Genomic DNA, 18,826 nt, shown 5'->3' on the forward strand with positions numbered 1-18,826 from the left:
TGTTATTGTAATTTTGCATGGCTGAAATGTAACGCTTGATTTGTATATATATGATAATTAATTGAATTTTCAAAAAAAAAAAAAACTTGTCCACTATATCTGTCACACTGAGGTAGAAGGAGTCAAAGTATCCTCCTCGCTGGTAAGACCATTTCGGGCACTGACCAATAAAGTGGTTCATTGTCTCCTCTTCCATGAGACAGTGTGGACAAGTTTTAGGGACCGTTGTCGGCTTGTACTTGGTAAATCATGCTTTATCATGTGGATCCATAGTTGGTCAGTGCGCACTGTACAAATTTTAAAAAGCTGTCGAGGAATTTTTACCGAATTTTAAGAAAAAAGTTTTGTTTTTTAATCACTTCAGTCCGAAAAATTCAAACCTCAAGCTGTTAAATCAGATTTCTGAGTCGGACACTACAAGTTTAGGTGATAATGATAGCAAAGTTGATGTGACTTATTACATGTGCATTGATTTCCTTAATAAAGTTGAGAAGTGATTTTCATGCTTACTAATGCTTCAGTTATACAATCTTAAATTTGATCCTTCGAACAGCTGTTGAGCAATGAAACGCAAACATAATCTTAGCAAAATGAATATATTTCTTTTATCTTCAGCATTTAATCAGTCACATAATCTGAGAATATCAATGGTTAGTTTGAGAATGTCAAAAATTCTCATCAAAAATGTAGTAAAGTCTCAAAAAATTAATTTAGCATCTCAGTTATACAATTTAGCATCTCAGTTATACAATTTGTATTATTGGTCAAAACACAAAACTTAAACCCCTCATATTTCAAATTATAGGATTTTTGGAATTAGCTTTTCGAAAATTTATGAGGCGAATTTTTCCCGAACTAATCCCGAACTGAAAAAAGGTGCCGAACTGTACGAATTTTTTACGACTTTTGTACAAACTGACTCATAATGCTTTCTTGTTATCAATCTATGACCCATTTCTCTTCAATCGATTTTTATGTAATCCATGTTAATAAATACTAATCAACATATTATGAAGGTCAGTTAGATCTATGCCAAAATCCAAGAGGAAGATTGGAAAGCCCTACTCGGTGTGATCTATGTGAGTACAGATGTAAAACGTCAAGTCATTTGAAAAGCCATGAACGAACACACTCTGGATTAAAGCCCTTTCCCTGTGAGTATTGTGATTACTCTGCAGCTTTTGCTGGTCATCTCAGGATGCATATTCGTAGAATACACACTGGTGAGCGTCCATTTCAGTGTCAAGACTGTGAGGTGGCAACCTTCACAAAATGTGAATTAACTAATCACTATCGACTCAAACACTCTGGTGAACGTCCTTTTGCTTGCAAATTGTGTAGTTTTAAAACTGTTGCCAAAAGTGGACTTATTCAGCACATGTTAGTTCATGCTGAAAGAAATCATGCATGTGACGAGTGTGATTATAAGTCGAACTCAAAGTCTACTTTAGCAAAGCACATGTTAACACATGGTGAGCGAACTTTAATTGAGTGTAGTAAGTGCGATCACAAAGCCAAAAATGCTCGTCTTTTGAAAAGCCATGAATTAACTCACGGAAAACGTACCCGTAACCTGGTCTGCTGTTTTTGCAAGTATAGGACTCATTTGAGAAAATATCTAGAAAATCATATAAGACAGATTCACACAGATGAAAGGCCCTACAAATGTGACCTATGTAGTTATGCTGCCAAGCAATCTAACACCCTCACACGACATCGTGCTACTCATTTTGATGACCGTCCTTTTGTGTGCACGGAATGTGATTATGCATCAAAGACAAAGAAGTGTTTGACAATGCACATGCTCACACATACAAATGAAAAGCCGCATCAGTGTGACCAATGCGATTTCGCAACAGCACAATTAGGTAATCTAACAGCTCATATCAGGGCTGTACACACCAGAGAAAAGCCATTTAAATGTGATTTTTGTGACCAAAGATTTACAGAGAAGTCGTACCTTAAAAAGCATAGAAGAACTCACACAGGTGAAAAACCATATAGCTGTACTATGTGTGACTATGCTGCTACACAAAAGGGAGCCCTAGACAGCCATTTCCGTGCAAAGCACACCAACGAAAAGCCTTTCACCTGTTCCAAATGTGATTATAAGGCAGCAAGTCAAAGCTCAATTGCAACACACATGCGGTTTCACACTCAAAAGCGAGAGTATAAATGTGACAAATGTGACTTGGCCTTTAATACATCCTCTAACCTTATCGCACATGCAGTGGTTCATTCTGAAACACAGCCCCACGAATGTTCTTCCTGTGATTTTAAAACTGCTCACAAACGTGTTCTTCGTCGTCATATGATGATCCATACAGGAGAAACCCCTTACTGTTGCGATTTATGTGATTTCAAGGCTAACAGATCGGATAAGATTGGTGCCCACATCAAGAAAGTACACTCAAAATAATCAACTAATCAAGGTCAAGTACAAAGATCCCATGTTTTAGTATGATTTTTCTTTGCAAGTTCCAGCCTAGCCTCAATATTACGGCTGGTGTAATTAGTAGATGAGGTTTGAAGATCAATTAGCTAAATTTGAAATAATAAACTACTAGCTAACAGTTTATATAATAAACATTTTAGTGATTTTTAGGGGTTTCTTTTACATTATTAAACTGCACAACAATAATATAATGGATGTGGGCCCCACAATGTGGCTCATTGTTAAAGGCAATTGGCAATTTGAGTTTCATGTTTTGTTCAAATTTTCAGCGAATTGACCTAAAATTGCACGAAAACATATTAGTATTTTATAACAGCCCTAATCTCACCACTTTTATATTTAACTTGATTGAACATAATGTTTTGTATTTAATTTGTTACCATATTAATATTATGTTATTGTAACTATGTTTGACTTGTGTGCAGGTTTGGTTCACGTGACTCCAATAAGTATAAAATTGAATGTACAATATGAAAACTGAACAGTGAAAGCAAACCGGGCCTAGAAGCGAACCGACTCTGCACAAAGGTTTAACAACGTTATCATATAAATCTGTAAATCAGCACTGTATATTAAATTATTATTTGAATTATTATTTATATTGGCAGTAATTATATATATAATAGTGCTATTTATGAGTCGCCAAGGCCCAAGGATATAATATTCGACCATTAATAAATTATATTAAAAAAAAGATGTAAACTTTCTGAGAAATTTTCCCATTTTACGTTGTTTTACTATAATGCTAAGTCGCACAGTACACTAGACTATGACTGAGTTAGTACCTCACTTGTACTTCATGCGTCATGTGTTGTGTAGTACCAAAATGTTTCAGTGCATATCATTACCACTAATATAATGACCTTTTGAAACGTTGTGTCCATGTGAATTGTGAGTCGTAGGTATACACTGAAACAGTTTTAAGTACTAAATTTTCCCTACAATAGGATTATAGGATGGCATTTGGCTGCGACCATTGTGGCAGGCAGTGTGGTAATCATTACAACTTAACCCTTCATGGAAACACCTGTAAAAAGAAGCCAAAACCTGCCCCCATAACAACCAGTGGTACATTACATGATACTCTTAGTTTACATGATACTCTTTGTTTACATGAATCATGACACTCTTTGTTTAATTGTTTACATTAAATGAGCTGTTTAAAGCAATTTCTGGGTGGGTATCTTATTTTATATACCAAGAAACAGTTAATTTTTAGTTAGTACCGCAAAGGGGTGGCTGTCTTACGTATTATCAACAAAAAACAGTTAGTAAAGGGGGTGCAGGTGGGTGGGTCTATCCCCCCCCCCCGAGTCAACTGTGATACATGCTACATAACCTCACAAAGTTTTAATTTCAGAGCTGGAGCTGTGTAATGTGAAGGAAAACAAAATTGCAATTCCCATGGACAGGTTGTTAAATACGATACACTCATGTCACAGGATTGGAAAGAAGTGCTTATCAGTAAAGGATACCATCACCAATGTAATTCATTTATAAATAACTTATTTAGGATAATTAATAGAAAGGGAGGTAGATGCATTAATTACTCAACTTTTGGTCAAATGAGCATAAAAAGTGAATGATTGCGTTGCTTAACCCATACTGAATCCTGTACTAAGTTTGGGTAGGAGTTCTTGGGACAACGCATGCAATTAAACGTTATTAAAGTTAGCAATAAGCATGCATTGATTTTTAATTTTCCAAGCATTACTCATTTAATTATCATAATAATAATAATATGATAATTATAAAGTTACTTTTTCAAGCCTTTTCTAGTTAACCGCGAAATATGAGATCAACTACAACCAAAAAAGCACTGTCATCTTAAGTTTAGTAAGCTCTGCTGTCAAGACCTGTCCTTTCTGTTGCAAAAAGCGTTAGTACTCCTGGGATATACTATTGACTGCAATGCCCTCAGATTTTCTTAACTTTAACTTTTGCTATTTTCTGATGAGCCATTTCTTTCAGATTTCTTGATTCGAAGATATTCAGACTTCAGAGTTATATCTTACATAATACAATAGTATTCATTTTTGAAAAGTTTTAATTTGAAAAGTTTTAATTTTCCACAGAGTTCAAGCACGAGAAGCCAGTTCTGATTCGTTGGAGTAACGGACTGTTGTACAAAGGCTATGTGCTCTCCAGACAAGGCAGATTGTGCTATGTTGAGCTTGACAACTTCAACACGGCTGTTCTGGATTGCAAGGTCACAGATTTTTCAGTGCTTGAGTGGAATTGTAATTAATATCGGTGAAATTTAGCTCTATTATAATATCGTAGTAGTAGGTATTGACCTATTTTAGTATATTTTTACATTCTCATTTCTCAACGAACAGCTTGTTATATATACCATTAATATTGTGACAGGACGTGTTTGACGAATTCGAGCATGAAGTAATGTGTACTGTGTGTAAGTCTGGTTCATCAGAGCCTCCCAACGAAATTGTTCTTTGTGACTGCTGCAACTCTGGGTATCATCAGGCAAGTGGTTTTATAAAAACCACACTATGACGAAGGTGTTAAATATTTAATTACATAATTGGGACATTTGCCCCACGATATGGGGAATGACTGAAACCAAGATGCTCTGTCACATTTTGTTATTGGAATTTAGTGTTTACACACAAACTGCATTGATTATTTTGCATTCCATGCGCATATAATTGAACATAATGTTTTTTTTTTCAAATTCAGAAGTGTCACAAGCCAGTAATAACCGAAGACATTCTGTGCCTTGACGAAGACTGGTTTTGTGCGAGATGTGAACGAACCAAGACTGGTCACGTGACTGTCAGTGGTGGTTCAGCAGAGGAGCCGCAGTATACTCTTTCTACTTTAGCCTGTATGGCACTGCTTTGTCTGGGACCCTCCACACGATCTACTGTTCGCTCATGGATACAGGTGTGTAAAATTACAATTTTTAGATGCACTTATTTGATTTAGTGATTTCTTCTAAATTACCAATTATACCTGTATTATAATACAGGGTGAGTTGAAATTTGCATTATATTTAGGTCATTGACAGCCTTCTAAAAATCGTCAAAAAATCAGGTCCAAAATTTTCAAACGTCTTGGAATGTTGCCATAAATCAACCAAATTATGAGATAGGATCAAATGAGAATCAGAATGAAAATAATAACGTTGCGTTTGTGAATTGATAGCAGCTCATCTTTCAAAATAATATGCCCCTCCATAAAAATATTTATAATTTTTTTAAATCCAAACATTATTTTAAACTCACCCTGGCCCTGTAGTTGAACTACTGTATAATACTCCTAAATACAGCCTAAATTACCAATTAATTAGTAATTACCTGGCTAGAAGGCAATACAGGTAATGTTGATCTGTTGATCTTTAATTTGATGAATATAAATAAAATCTTGTCTGAAGAGTCGAACAATTAATATGATAGTTAGTTCACTGTTCAACTGTCGCTGACAAATCAATTAGCGTGTTATGATACATCATTGGAGGTTTACTCTGTCAAAATTCCAAAATAATACCAAAGCAAATAGATATATTGTATGAATGTATACAAAACTGTCAATGTTGTAAAGACTACCTAATTGCTATAATTGTCTGAATTCTAAATAGATCTCCACCTGATTATAACTTAATCGGAATTTTCAGATTCTGATATTCTTTGAGTTTGAAGTTCTATTTCATCTACTGTCTCAACGGCCGCTGCCTCCCCTCTGATGTTGAATGCCTCAAAAAACGATGCCAACGTTGGATTAACTGCATTAGAAAATCTGCGGGAAATTTTGCACTGACACAAAATGTTACTCAATGCTGCTGTCCCGTGAGATATCCAGTCCACAATATTGTTTTGATAGAGGAGTGGGTTTAGGATACAGTTGATGGGAAGTAGAATTGTGGAACAAAATAGATAAAGATCAGTCCCATCTACGATTTCCAAGTAATGAAGCAGCGCAATGGTTATGAAAGGGACCCAGCATGCAAAATCTGTCGCAATTATCATAGCAATCTTCCTCTGTAATTTTCTGGTTTTATCTTTACCTTTTGAACTCGAAATATGCGATGATTTGGCTGAAATGAAATTAACGAGAGTGTAACAACCGGCTATAACAGCGAAACAGATGAAATTTATTCCAAGCAACCCCCACGAGTAGGCTAGCTGAGGATCATTGTGCTTGACAAAGAATTTGAACACACAAACTGGAGCATTTCCATAAAACCCCCAGTTCCTCCCTGTAATACCGCCATGATCCGCTGTAAACATTTCTCCTATCAAATCCCTGATAGTTTTCCAGTTTAATTTCACCCTCGATTTACTTGAAGGTGAACGAAACCTGCCATAGTAAGCTTCCAGTATATCCATGTGTTTCAACTTATCTGGAACACCCACGAATAGTGGATTGGAAGTTCCATAGTATAGGCCATTCAGAAAAAAATCCTCAAATATCGTGAACAGAGGTATTGTTGATATTAAGATGGATATGATGAGCACTGAACCAATAATTATTGAAGATGTCAAGTAGTCCTGCCTTGTGACCCCTACTGATGGCCTCCTTCTCTGGACAACAACAGCTCTAAACACACTCAAAACTGTCATCGCAAACAGTGACAGCTGCATTCCGATGGTATTTAAAACTCCCAGTGAGGAACAGCCCTTACTGATTAACCACTCATATCTCTCACGACAGAAACTATCTTTATACCTCATGTCTATGACAGCAATCGAAAACAAATAAATTCCTATCAAGAAATCTCCAACCGCAATAACTGTAAGCAAGGAATTGCTGATGAACGCTGTGCCAGATTTACATGCCTCCAAATCCCGTATATTCAGTGCTATCACTATACCATTTACTGTCATGGCAGTCAAACCTGCAGCCCAAGCAAAAACACGAAGTCCCAAAGTTGGGATGATACGAAGACCACAGTCAACACATTCATCTGATGCGTCTCTACAGTGGATCTCACCGTCGCACTTTTTAGAAATCGGTATGAGCTCTCCACTGGCGCACGTGTAATGGTTCTTGCAGTGGATTTCGTCAGAGTTGTCTCCGCAATCGTTTGCTAAGTTACAAACTCTATCGAGCGATACACACATACCGTTGTCACAGGGAAACAGTCTTTCGTTCACTGAAACCAAACTCGGATTTTCTCTTGACCATGACCAAGAAGGTATTGTCTTTGGAAACGGTAAATATCCTGTGACGAATATTTAAACAGGAGGAATGCGACAACGGTTTAAGTGGACAGGACACAACCTGATTTGGACACTGGTCCATACAACTCATGTAAACGTATTGCTCGCCGTACAAAAAGAGGCATGAACTCCCCGAAATTAACTTACTGGGAAAATTTAACTTCTCATAAAGAAGTCCGTAACCTTTGGGGAAAAAATTGAATTCTTCAATGCACAGTCGTACCCTGAAATCCGTGTTAGATCAAATAAACCAGGCAGGCACTGGACGAGAAGTTTCGTTCCAATAGATTTCCTTACTGGAGCTACGGATGCAGAGGGAACATCTTCCGACTCCCGTGATCGTGATTTTTCGCAGACTCTTTCTTCATTTTCACAAGATGAAACAGCATCACATAGATGCCTTAAGTCAATCAATTTTGTATTATTGTTTCCGCGGTCACATCTATATAATTCCTCACACTGATTTTCTTTTTCTATACATCTCAGCTTTGTCCACGGACTCCCACATTGCTTCCAGTGCGATATTTCCTCGTCTATCCCATTTCGACAGTCAACAACTCCATCGCACAACCAGTCAGCTGGAATCCTTTTGGGGACAGCTTCACCGTAGTTAACAGTTCGGACACATGTAACGTTCTCTTTAACAAGATTATCACAAATAGTCTGCAATTCGTCACCCCTGTGTGGACAGTCACTGATGTCATCGCAGAGCGTGTGTTTGTGGGTGGTACAATCTATTTCAGCCTCTCCACAAAGCTCATCCAAGCCATCGTCACAGATTGGGAAGCCCCTACATAGACCAAGTTTTGTTATTGATGTTTGGTAACCGTCTACTTTACACGTCAAAGCATGTGTGGCACTGGTACAGTTTAGTTGATCTCTGCCGTCTATACAGGGCGACACAAGGGGCGAGATATTTGGGCTGCACATCTGACTTGCCACCAAAAATCTACTCGACAATTCCCCGGAATTTTCATGATCCAATCTGCCTCGCCTCCATTGACACCACCCGACCGTTTTATCACAACCTGCTTCGTCAATGTCATCTTACATCGAAAGTCTCGACCTTCATTTCTGTCGCAGATAAATGTTGGTGGAAGCCAAATTTTGATACTAGGATAGCTTCTTGAGAAGCAGTCCATTCCGTATTCGTGATTACAGTTTACCTCATCATCTGCAAAATCTGGCAAGCAGTCCACTGTTCCATCACATCTTTTCTTATCTGGAATCATTTTACCAGATTTGACACATTTATGGTTTGAATCGGCAGTATCGCAAAACCTCTCGTCAAATCCTGGGTTATCTGTATTGAAACAGTTATCATGTCCATTACAATCAAAGTACCAGGAAACTGATTTCCCACTGATGGAATGAATTTTATCAGTTCCAGAAGAGCGGTAAGTACACACATGTAGCCCACACAACGTGTTTCCTCCAAACAGGTACTGGTTCTGACACTCTCGGTGGACAGAACCACAGGCTTGATAAAAGTATGGGTCATGGGTGCATGGATTAGAGTATTCCTGGCTAAGGCAGGTGCCATAAGAATAATGTTTGATCGAGTAAGTCGTGTTTGAGCCCCAGCATTGGAAGTGATCATCTGGTGTCCTCTGCTTTAAAAAGCCGTTAACTTCAACAATTTTAACGCCTGAAAACATTTTCAAAGATTATTGAAATAATAAAGATATAATATTCTCTGCAAAAACAGAGAATATTATTATATATCATTATGGCCTGAATATTATATATTATGGCCTGTTCTGGTTATAAATCTGCGTAAACCTAAATTTAATTTAGTTGACAATTTTTCATTGCATTTGTGCTCTTTTATTGATTAATTATGATTCCCTCTTACCTACTCAGTATGAGTTTTTAACCGGAAGACTTTCCCTGAATTACAGAAAACAGGGCTGTTACCAACCAATTACCAATTGTCAATCCAACAACTATAATAAGAAAATAATAATATAGACCCTGACTCACCTTCTACATGATCATGGTTTTCTGCTTCTTCACGCGATCCGGCTACATTTATTAAGCCAAGCAATAATACGACATAAAGTGTCATCATTTACCAAACGATAAACTTAGTCCCAATAACAAGAGCAAATAAAGAAATAATACGTATTGACGGTCCAAAATAACGGCTACTAACTATAGAGCTGTTCCGTAGCTTGATAACAAGGCGAGGCCAACAGCTGCTGGGTTTGGCTATTGTGTGTCGACATGTTTATTATAGTAAGAATAGTTGAATCAAACTCAACGCTATAGGTGATAGATTGGACATCTGCTTCATCATCAAACTTAGCATTCGTGTTAAAATTCAATCGGTTTTTAAACTTATTATCGAAGGACACCAAAAGACATATCATATGACCTCGTTATTTTCTGTTATTCGTTGATTATATGGGACTCACGTGGAAAAATTCTTTAAATTTCAGTAACTATGTAACTAATAGCTCTATCGAGACAAGAGTCACCGGACTTCTGCGCCAGATGCACATCAAGAACATTTCACCAGTTACCTTGCTCAATCATGTGTGGTAACAAGTTGCTTAATAAAAATAGATTCCGATATTGTTCAGACCGGTTTACGAAGCGGTAAATTGAGCTATGATTTGAAGTTGACGGTTTACAATAATTGTGAGAATATGATAATTCGAATTAAGGTTTTTATCTTTTTGATTATATTTTGAAACACTGCTAGCTGAAATTGAGTTGTTGTAAAGCATAAAATAACTTAGTCTATAATTTTAGAATCAGATGATTATAACTATCCAGCAATCAACAATCAATTATTATCATAAAACAGAATAATTTACTACTAGTCTCTATTCTTAAATTTGACTGATACAGAAAATGTGAAGATACACAAAGCAGTTTTTAACCCTGAAACGAGAATAATTAGATCATAATATTGTAATCAATCATCATTACAGACAGCAATTAGCAACATTAATTATTGTACATAGCAGCGAAAATTTATAATTGAAAGCATACAGTTAACATTAATTTGCAATAACAACAAATAATCCCAAACATTTATAAAATAAAACTCTAATAAAGTTATCTACCTACAATCAAAGTTTGCTAACTTAAAAATAAAGTTTGTTGACACAATGAAAGTATGATGATAGAACGAAAGATTGCTAGTAAAGGAAAGTTTCCTGATCAATCAACCAAATTGCGCTGTTCTTAAATCTTTAAATGCTGCCAGTTGCAGCTGAACGGCCACAGTTTTTAGCAGGCGGTAATGTTCGTGAGGACACTCTGAGTCTGACTAACTGCAGTTTGTCCCTCGGATCGCTCCTGCAAACTCATCCCTTCCCCTCTGTAAGACTCACAGTTAGATAGAGTACTCCTCCAGTTGTCAATACCTCGGCACACTCTAATACCGGTTCTCATGAAAAAGTTATCGTACAAGATTGGGTTGATGAGGGAGTTTATTGGGAGGACCACGATAGAGAAGAAGGAGTAGTAAGGGGTGGCGTTTATTTTGTTTGTGTAATGCAGGATGCAAATTATTATGAATGGGGTCCAGCAGAAGAAGTCAGAAATTATAATGAGACTGATTTTTCGTTGAAGTGCTCCAAACCTCCGTGGCACACCAACCTTTGCCGCAGATTTTTGGGAAAGTAGGTGAACTGAAAAGTAGGAAAGAGCTACAACAACCATGCAGATAAAGTTAAAGATGAGTATAGCCCATGAAAATGATCTTTGTGGATCTTTAGGATCGACAAAGTACTTGAAGATACAGGATCCACTGCTCCCGTAGAACCCCAAGGTGCTGAAGACTAAAGTTTCCTCTGTGCTGTCTTCTGGAAATAGGAACATTTTGTTTAGGAGACTCTTAATAGCGTTGATATCGGTCATATTTTCAGTCCTCAAATTGCTAGGGTAGACATGATCCAACAGTTTAGCATAGTCCTCATTATTCTTTGGGCTAAAGTAGAGGTTCGTCTGCGGGATGTAATAGCCGTTGTAGAAGTAACCCGCTCTCAATGTGGGATTTGTTGGAAGTGCCGCTATCAGAAACGAAGCAATTGTGATCACACCTGCGAAAATGACAACCATCAGGAGGAAACACCGGCTCAAACCACGAGACGGCCCTATCTTTCTCATCGCAACTGCTCGGTAGATGCTCATGGCAGTTATGGCAACTACCGACAGTTGAGAGCCGAATGTTGAGATGACTCCATAAACTCACAGCGGGATGATGTAAGCCACTCGTTCTCTTGCTCGCAGAACTTGTCGTTTATTGAAATGTTTTCAATGCTGATTAGGATCATGTATAAGCCCAAGAGGAAATCACCAAAAGCAACCAGTGAAATGAGAACTGTTACTGTAAATTTTATCTTGCTCATGTCTTTCTTTTTAGACAGCTTCCTTACATTCCTAAGGAGCACTATAACGTTCAATGAAGCAGCAGGAATGCCAAAACACCAAGCAAAAATCTGGAGGTACACCGAGGTTATCAGTCTCTTACTATGATTTTTACAGTCTGGATTACATTCATCCGCTGAATTTGAACAGTGTATGATACCATCACACTTCTGCGAAGCTTTAATTATCTCCTGTTTTTGTCCATCACATGAGAAGTGGTTGCCACAGTGTTTTTCATCAGAATTATCTCCGCAGTCGTTAATCAGATCACACACTTGGCTGTAGCTAACACATTGCCCATTGGCACATGGAAATAGCTCTCTGTTTATAAACTTAGATCCGTTTTTTGCGTCGGGATATTTTTCAACAAATGTTAGTTTGTTGTTCTTTGTCAGGGTTAGAGTACGGTCTTGCAGCAGGGTTCGGTCCATTTGTACACATGATTTGGCATGATCAACTTCGTATAGTTCTAGGGGACATACTATATCCTGTTCAAGACACAATCCAAGACACGCTGCATACACATAATTCTCACCGTATCTGTCTGTGCAACTCAAACTGCTTGAGCTTGGTGCTATGATCCTTATTGGCAACGTGCCATAGGATTCTTCTAGAATGTACTCTTTGCAATCTTGTTCCTTAGACAACCCAGGAGTACATGGCTGTACATATTTGTACAATTTTGTTTCATCTGTAATTGCATGCACTGTTACATCTTTATCCCGTGCTAGTTTGCACAACCAGACCATGCCAGACGATGGACCTAATTGGCAGTCATTTTGACGATAACCATCACACATCTTGGTCGTATCCAGAAGATTATCCTTCTTTTGGTTGCCTCGTGTTCACAATAAAACGTCATCGGGCAAGGATCTTCGAATCTCTTGTATGTATAGTGTTCTTTAATTTGGTTCATGCCAACTTTGTATTGACATTTTTTCCATAAATTGGGATCCTCATCTTCTCCACCTTCGCAATCTGTGATGTTGTCCAATACCCAATCTTTTAAAATGGGTAGTGGTTCAGAGGATTCCGTTTCATCTGACTTGTTCCTTATCCTGCGCACGCATGTCAGCTCTGTTTGAAGTTCCTCGCAGTATTTTTCATCAAGTTGGTGTTCGCAATCAGCGACGTTATCACAAAGGAAATGGCGGTGAACGTGACAGTTAACCTCTGGTTTTGCACACTTGTTGTTGATGTCGTCTGTGCAGAGGAGGTCTAATTCTTTCTCGCAAAGCACCGTGTCAGTAAGGTTGATCTTATAGATCATGTCGTGTTCTATATCCTTATGATCACATTCATACCATATTGCCCTGTTTGTGCAATTGATTTGATCTTTTCCGTCCATGCACACACGTTGATCGGTCAGGCGATTGTAGGGTCCGCAGGTCTGGGACTCAAACAGAGTCCTTGTTTCTATAGCGGGTGGGGGTGCGGCTGTATTCTTACGTTTGCAAGACATGGCGGTATCACCACTTTTGCAATTAGTCGCATTCCAATCCTCCTGGTTTTCGCAGAAGCTGAGCGTATTCAGAACCTTGTGATCTGGTAAGGTATGGTTGAAGCAAATGTCTTCTGGAGGGAGCCATATTTCGTGATATTTCATTTTCACGAAGAAATCTGCAGGAGTGCAGGTCAAACCATATGAATGGTGACAATTCACTTCGTCCAATCCATGCAAACAATCAATGATACCGTCGCAGACTTTGCTTTTCTCTACCATTGCATCAGAACCTTCGGCACATGGGACGTTGATGGTGAGGTCACATAGCCCCATGTTAATGTGACCATTTGCGCACTTTTTATTGAGTGAGTTTCTGTTACAGTGATACTCTTCTAGAACCTTGTGACCAGCTATCAGCCCTTTACCTTCATACATGGGTGAGTCACAGACATAGTAGGAGCACAAGGGATAATGGATATCGTTGGATTTGAATTGCCATGTCCCGAATCCGAGGACTGGGACCAAGCCACACACTTGATAGAATCTGCTGTCATTACTACACAGGCTGGTGAATTGTGTCAGTACTGTTGAGTTCAGTTTACCAATTCCATACTTTTCAGGGCTGTTCCAGCATTTGTATTCTGTTTTTTCGTTACGTTGTCTGACAAGCTTTAGAAAACCAGGAGAGTCCTTATGACGAACAACTTTGACTTTAAAACTGGTATCGTCGTCCTCTTCTGGAGAATAGAAATTTTATTGAGAAATCCGATCAAACTAAGGATGTGATGACTTTCAAGTTTTAAAATAATAACATCTTAACAACCTCTAATAATAGATTATTGGTGCGGTAAAACCTGCCATCTGAATCATGATCCAATTCAATCGCACTATTGCTTTTTTGCATTACTGGCTTTTTTGAGGTTATTTGAGGTGATGACCCACTTAAAACTCAATTCGCACACAAACTGACAAACAGTTACTCAACACACGGTTTCAAGGCAGTAGTAAACATTGTGTAAACTGTGTTATAAGTCCCCCTCGGAAAAATACCACATTTCCGTGTCATCACTTTAAATTCGGAAAATTTGCAACATTTATGGTGAACACGGATTTGTTTAGACATAGTTCCAATGTTATTGGGACAATCTTCAAAATAACCAACAGATATATAAACCCTATTACACAAAAACCTACAAATTTGATATGTATTAAGTACAAACTCCAACTTCTAAGAAGTCTTTAAGTCGGACAAATATGAAAAAGCTTACCTAGTAGGTCTGCCCCAAGAAATAGGTTGATGAATACAACTACCAAGTTCAGCTTCACAAGGAACATTCTAAACAGTAGTTTATTATTGTATTATCTTAAAGGAGTAAGGATAGGATAGAATAATTACAGAAATTGGATGGTCGCAGTGTTTCCAAGTTCTCTGGACAGCTCAATACATCTTAGATAATTGTATCTATCTTATAATAATTATTATCTCTATTAGGAAGTGACCGGATATCCGGTTCCTGTCCCAGTCCGATTTTAAAACTGCTTAACCGGATATTAACCGGAAATTTCAATACAAAACAAAAGAAAAAGCATTGGGTACCCTACATAAACTAAAAGCCATCTCAAAATTTAAACTTTCAAAGAACCTTAAAATCCGATTGTTCATTGCGGCTTGCGAATTGGTACTGCTCTACGGATCAGAAACCATGCATATCGTATGGTGCTGGGTCATGGAAGGACAAGGTCAGCAATGTTACTTTGTATGTTAACCTACCAAGGTAAGAACAAATAGCGAAGCAGGAGACTAAACATGGCGGGAAACTGTAATGGTTGTGTTTTTATGACCCGGAAATTATAACCTATAAGGCAAGTTCAGTGGTAAAAGTACGACGAAGTATTTAGGAACTCTTAACTGTCCCTATTCTTACTATATATATAAAGCGAGACGATATATTATATTATAGGCATAAGATATATAATATGTATTATATATAATAATATATCCGTACCATTTTACTGGCACCACGACATCACCACGTTCCGCAAAAACCTTAAAAGATATAAAACTGAAACTTTTTTGACTGGGTCAAATGCCTTAATGGCCTTCAAATCAGCATGAAAAATGAAAAAATTGACCAAGGAATAAGAATTTTAGTGCCCAAAATTTGGACCCCCAAGTGGTGTCAAAAACGCGAATTAAATAGGTAATAATTAAATTAGTCTCTGGAGTATTGACACCATTTTAGGGTTAGACGGGTTCCTGCTAGTAATATCATGTTTTAATGTTTAGATAAAACAGGATTACTTCTGAATTTACAAGCCTCAACATTAAAACATAGCAGAGAAAGATATGATGGTATTATATTCTTAGAATTATCGTTGATTCGTTGTGATGCAATGCTGGAGTGTTGTTCGAGAAGATGAGAGATAATCCAAGAGTCTAAGTTTCAATCTCATTTTATTATAGTCTACGTCAATGACTTTCGTGATGAATTGAGTGCTTAGTGCAGTTGTCACCATTCTGCTATACCTGTATACTGTATAGACAGTATAGTATACGCTACCCAAGCATTAACCCACGCTGTTGACGATTTAACAAATAACGCTGCTATTATCAATAATCATTAATCAGTATTTACTATTTACTGCAATCAGATACCGAATGAGTTTCAAAAAGTTACCATTAAATCTTTGCAACATGGGCAGAATATGTTGTTCATCATCAGTACCTAATAAAGATTAGTAGTTAGTACTCTAATAAATTAAAATTAAAATTAAATAAGAACAACTCTGATTCACAAAAGGATGGACAACACTCTGGTGTTGGGGTTATAAAGCCCCAACTAGCAGTAAAAATTATATCCCTGCATAAATTATGGGATAATTTAGGACTATTATTAAAATATTTATTTTCAAATAAGAGAGGCAAACCAAAGGGATCACAAGAGTTAATACCATACGGTTTCAAATTTCTAAGTTTTTGAATAAGGGGGTGTTCGTTAACTTATAAATAACTAGGGCTAGACTTTTTAAGGATAAAAAGTAAAAACGTTATAATATGATGCATCAAAATCAGATCTATTAGAAAGTTTATGTTGGTCTACAAGGTGTGCTGTTAAATTATAAGTATGCTTATCATCTTTAATGACATCGTCCCTATACTTTAAAGAAGGATATTTTGAAAATCAGCTCTTTGATCAGCTACTCTTTCATGGAGAGTTCTAACAGTGCGACCAAGTACCAACATTATTATAGATGCACCTTTAGACTTGTAGATAAGCTCAAAAACCTTGCCTTCTTAACTATAATAATCCAAGTCGCCATTATTATTAGCTCGGTGACGCAAGCAGAATTCGGACGGTGTAGTTCTAACATCCATTGCACATTAATGGTATAATTTCCCCCAAAACGTTATACACAATCGAAATTGACGCTAAGTTCGAAAGTTGAATAATTGAATCACTAGTTCGACACGGACAACTGCAAGCAAATGCAATCAATCGTACTAGTTCCTTTTCTTAAAAGCTAAATTTGCATTTGTTCTGACATACTACTTAATTCAATTAAAATTCAAAATAACTAATAAAATCCACTAATACTATTTTGAACAACTGCAAAGGAGCAACGTAACCATTTAAGCCTCTGGTCTTCTACATTGTCATCATCGCGTTCAATTTTATAGCCTGAATCACTGTCCGGAATTTCGCTACTTCCGTAAAATTTTAGGAACTGAAAAATGTGACCTATTTCTGAAGTCGTTTTTACTATCATTAGAAAGACACTATTGGAAATAATCAGATGGTGAGATATGGAGTTGTTCACCAATCGTAGACCCTTTCTCTATGGTTTGAATTAACTTACCCAATTTGATCGAACTATCTGAACTATCAAGTCGCTAGATTTGTCGCTCATGTAAACGCAAAGCAAACGCATAGTAAACGCAAAGTAATATACTTCAAACAACCTTTTAAATTACACACCAAGCTTGAAGCAGGAAATCTAAACGGCCGTTTAACTAAACGGATCAAACACATCTTGTTTAGTGGATCAAAGTTTTTACTTCAGACTAAGTAGCATGCCACACTTAACTTTGATCTTTTGATGATGTTCTCCACTTCCAATAAAGCAATAATCTGGCCGATGTGAAATGTCAGTATTCGAAATGTTTGCAATACTGACATTGTTATTAATGGTAGTTAATGGTAGTTAATGGTAGTTGCATCCCCTCCCCCCTGTATCACCGAATATCATATTAAAACCATTAAAAGGTAGGTACAACTTTTTCTAAAAGAGTAAAAGCCATTTAAAATCTAATTGTTTGAAGATTGCAAAAATAAAGTTCAATAAATAATTCCAATCCTTTTAGCTCTGTTTTCATCGCAGCAAAAATATCGGGAATATTAAAACATGCATTTTCTTTAAATAAATGACTATAATATTATAGGGGTCATGGTAGAAGAAGATCACTTTACGGCAAATTACTGACAATAAAGTGGTCACGTGTTTCACTTCATATAACTACCCCCTCGCTAAGCGTGAGCGTGAGGCGTCCCCACAGCACACCACTGAAATTTGTCGGCCGCTTTTAAGGAGTGCGTATAAATGGAGGGATGCATTAACTGGGTTACAAGTCGAGCTTTTACAGTGAGAGAAACACAAATGGAAAATACTTCCCATGAATATGGGGAGAGAGAGAGCTCTGTACTGTCTCTCTCTAACTGGGATATACGGTAACCGGTGGAGGGTAAATGTTTTTGTCCTCAAATAGACAGTAATGGAGTTAGTGGGTTGTAACGAAACTATTTAGCGACATGTTGTGTTAGAGAAAGGCGTGCTTCGAGCATACCCCAGAATGCTGTACTTTTACGGTATTACAACAAAGATTTACTCAGGAAATAGATGCTATAGGATTTTTAGGACCTTAACAGATTAAACACAGGTTTGCTATACGTTGGGGGACTGCGAACCCCATGATGGTACAGGTTTGCTATACGATGGGGGACTGTGTACCATGATGGTACTACTCAAGTGAAGAGTGGTACCATCATGACGTAATAAGTTAACAATTAGAATTAGAATTTAGAAGAATATCGTATCCACGTATTAATGAAGCCACGTACTAATGAACCAGCAGAGAAACTGCTGTCAATGTCGCTTCCTCTCCACATTACGTGACGAGTATTTATTTTTAACCATTTCTGTGATAATAACCGCGTAACCCACGCTGTACCGAATGTTCTAGATTAACGATATGAAGCTTAATGATCTTAAAGCAAATCGGACACTGCAGTTAGCAGTATATTGTTGAGGGGACAATCTGGAGGAAAGAGGCGTGTGGATAACCTTAACAATGATAATACACTAGAA

The 18,826-nt window shown here is 37.4% G+C and overlaps 3 protein-coding genes across 3 annotated transcripts in view; 2 read left to right on the forward strand and 1 right to left on the reverse strand.

The window, feature by feature from the left end:
- Positions 1-1,009: 1,009 nt before the first annotated feature.
- LOC134815531 (zinc finger protein OZF-like) lies at positions 1,010-2,886 on the forward strand (the record flags this gene model as incomplete). Its single annotated transcript, XM_063824071.1, has 1 exon — positions 1,010-2,886. A coding segment is annotated over one exon (1,410 nt), but the record flags the coding sequence as incomplete, so codon positions are not given.
- A 520-nt stretch (positions 2,887-3,406) lies between these two features.
- Positions 3,407-18,826, forward strand: part of LOC134815694 (metal-response element-binding transcription factor 2-like) — a 106,870-nt gene continuing 91,450 nt past the window's right edge. The window contains exons 1-6 of the mRNA XM_063824272.1: positions 3,407-3,523; positions 3,816-3,940; positions 4,235-4,334; positions 4,531-4,664; positions 4,826-4,939; positions 5,153-5,359. Coding sequence (XP_063680342.1) covers positions 3,412-3,523; positions 3,816-3,940; positions 4,235-4,334; positions 4,531-4,664; positions 4,826-4,939; positions 5,153-5,359 — 792 coding nt within the window. The 5' untranslated portion in view covers positions 3,407-3,411. The remainder of the gene's footprint in view (positions 3,524-3,815; positions 3,941-4,234; positions 4,335-4,530; positions 4,665-4,825; positions 4,940-5,152; positions 5,360-18,826) is intronic.
- Positions 10,390-14,882, reverse strand: LOC134816051 (low-density lipoprotein receptor-related protein 2-like). The gene is made up of 2 exons (XM_063824765.1): positions 14,731-14,882; positions 10,390-14,199 (listed from the first exon to the last, which is right to left on the reverse strand). The coding sequence occupies exons 1-2, from the start codon at positions 14,795-14,797 to the stop codon at positions 12,782-12,784; spliced, it is 1,485 nt and encodes a 494-aa protein (XP_063680835.1). The 5' UTR covers positions 14,798-14,882; the 3' UTR covers positions 10,390-12,781.

Source organism: Bolinopsis microptera, chromosome 5, assembly GCF_026151205.1.
Source record: "Bolinopsis microptera isolate Bmic1 chromosome 5, MBARI_Bmic_1.0, whole genome shotgun sequence".
In the NCBI taxonomy this organism is placed as follows: domain Eukaryota; kingdom Metazoa; phylum Ctenophora; class Tentaculata; order Lobata; family Bolinopsidae; genus Bolinopsis; species Bolinopsis microptera.

Coding starts and splice junctions, on each gene's coding strand:
- LOC134816051 (XM_063824765.1), bottom strand. CDS start 14,797: ATGTTCCTTGTGAAGCTGAACTTGGTAGTTGTATTCATCAACCTATTT. Junction 14,200..14,730: donor TCTTGGGGCAGACCTACTAG/GTAAGCTTTTTC, acceptor TCTATTCTCCAG/AAGAGGACGACGATACCAGT.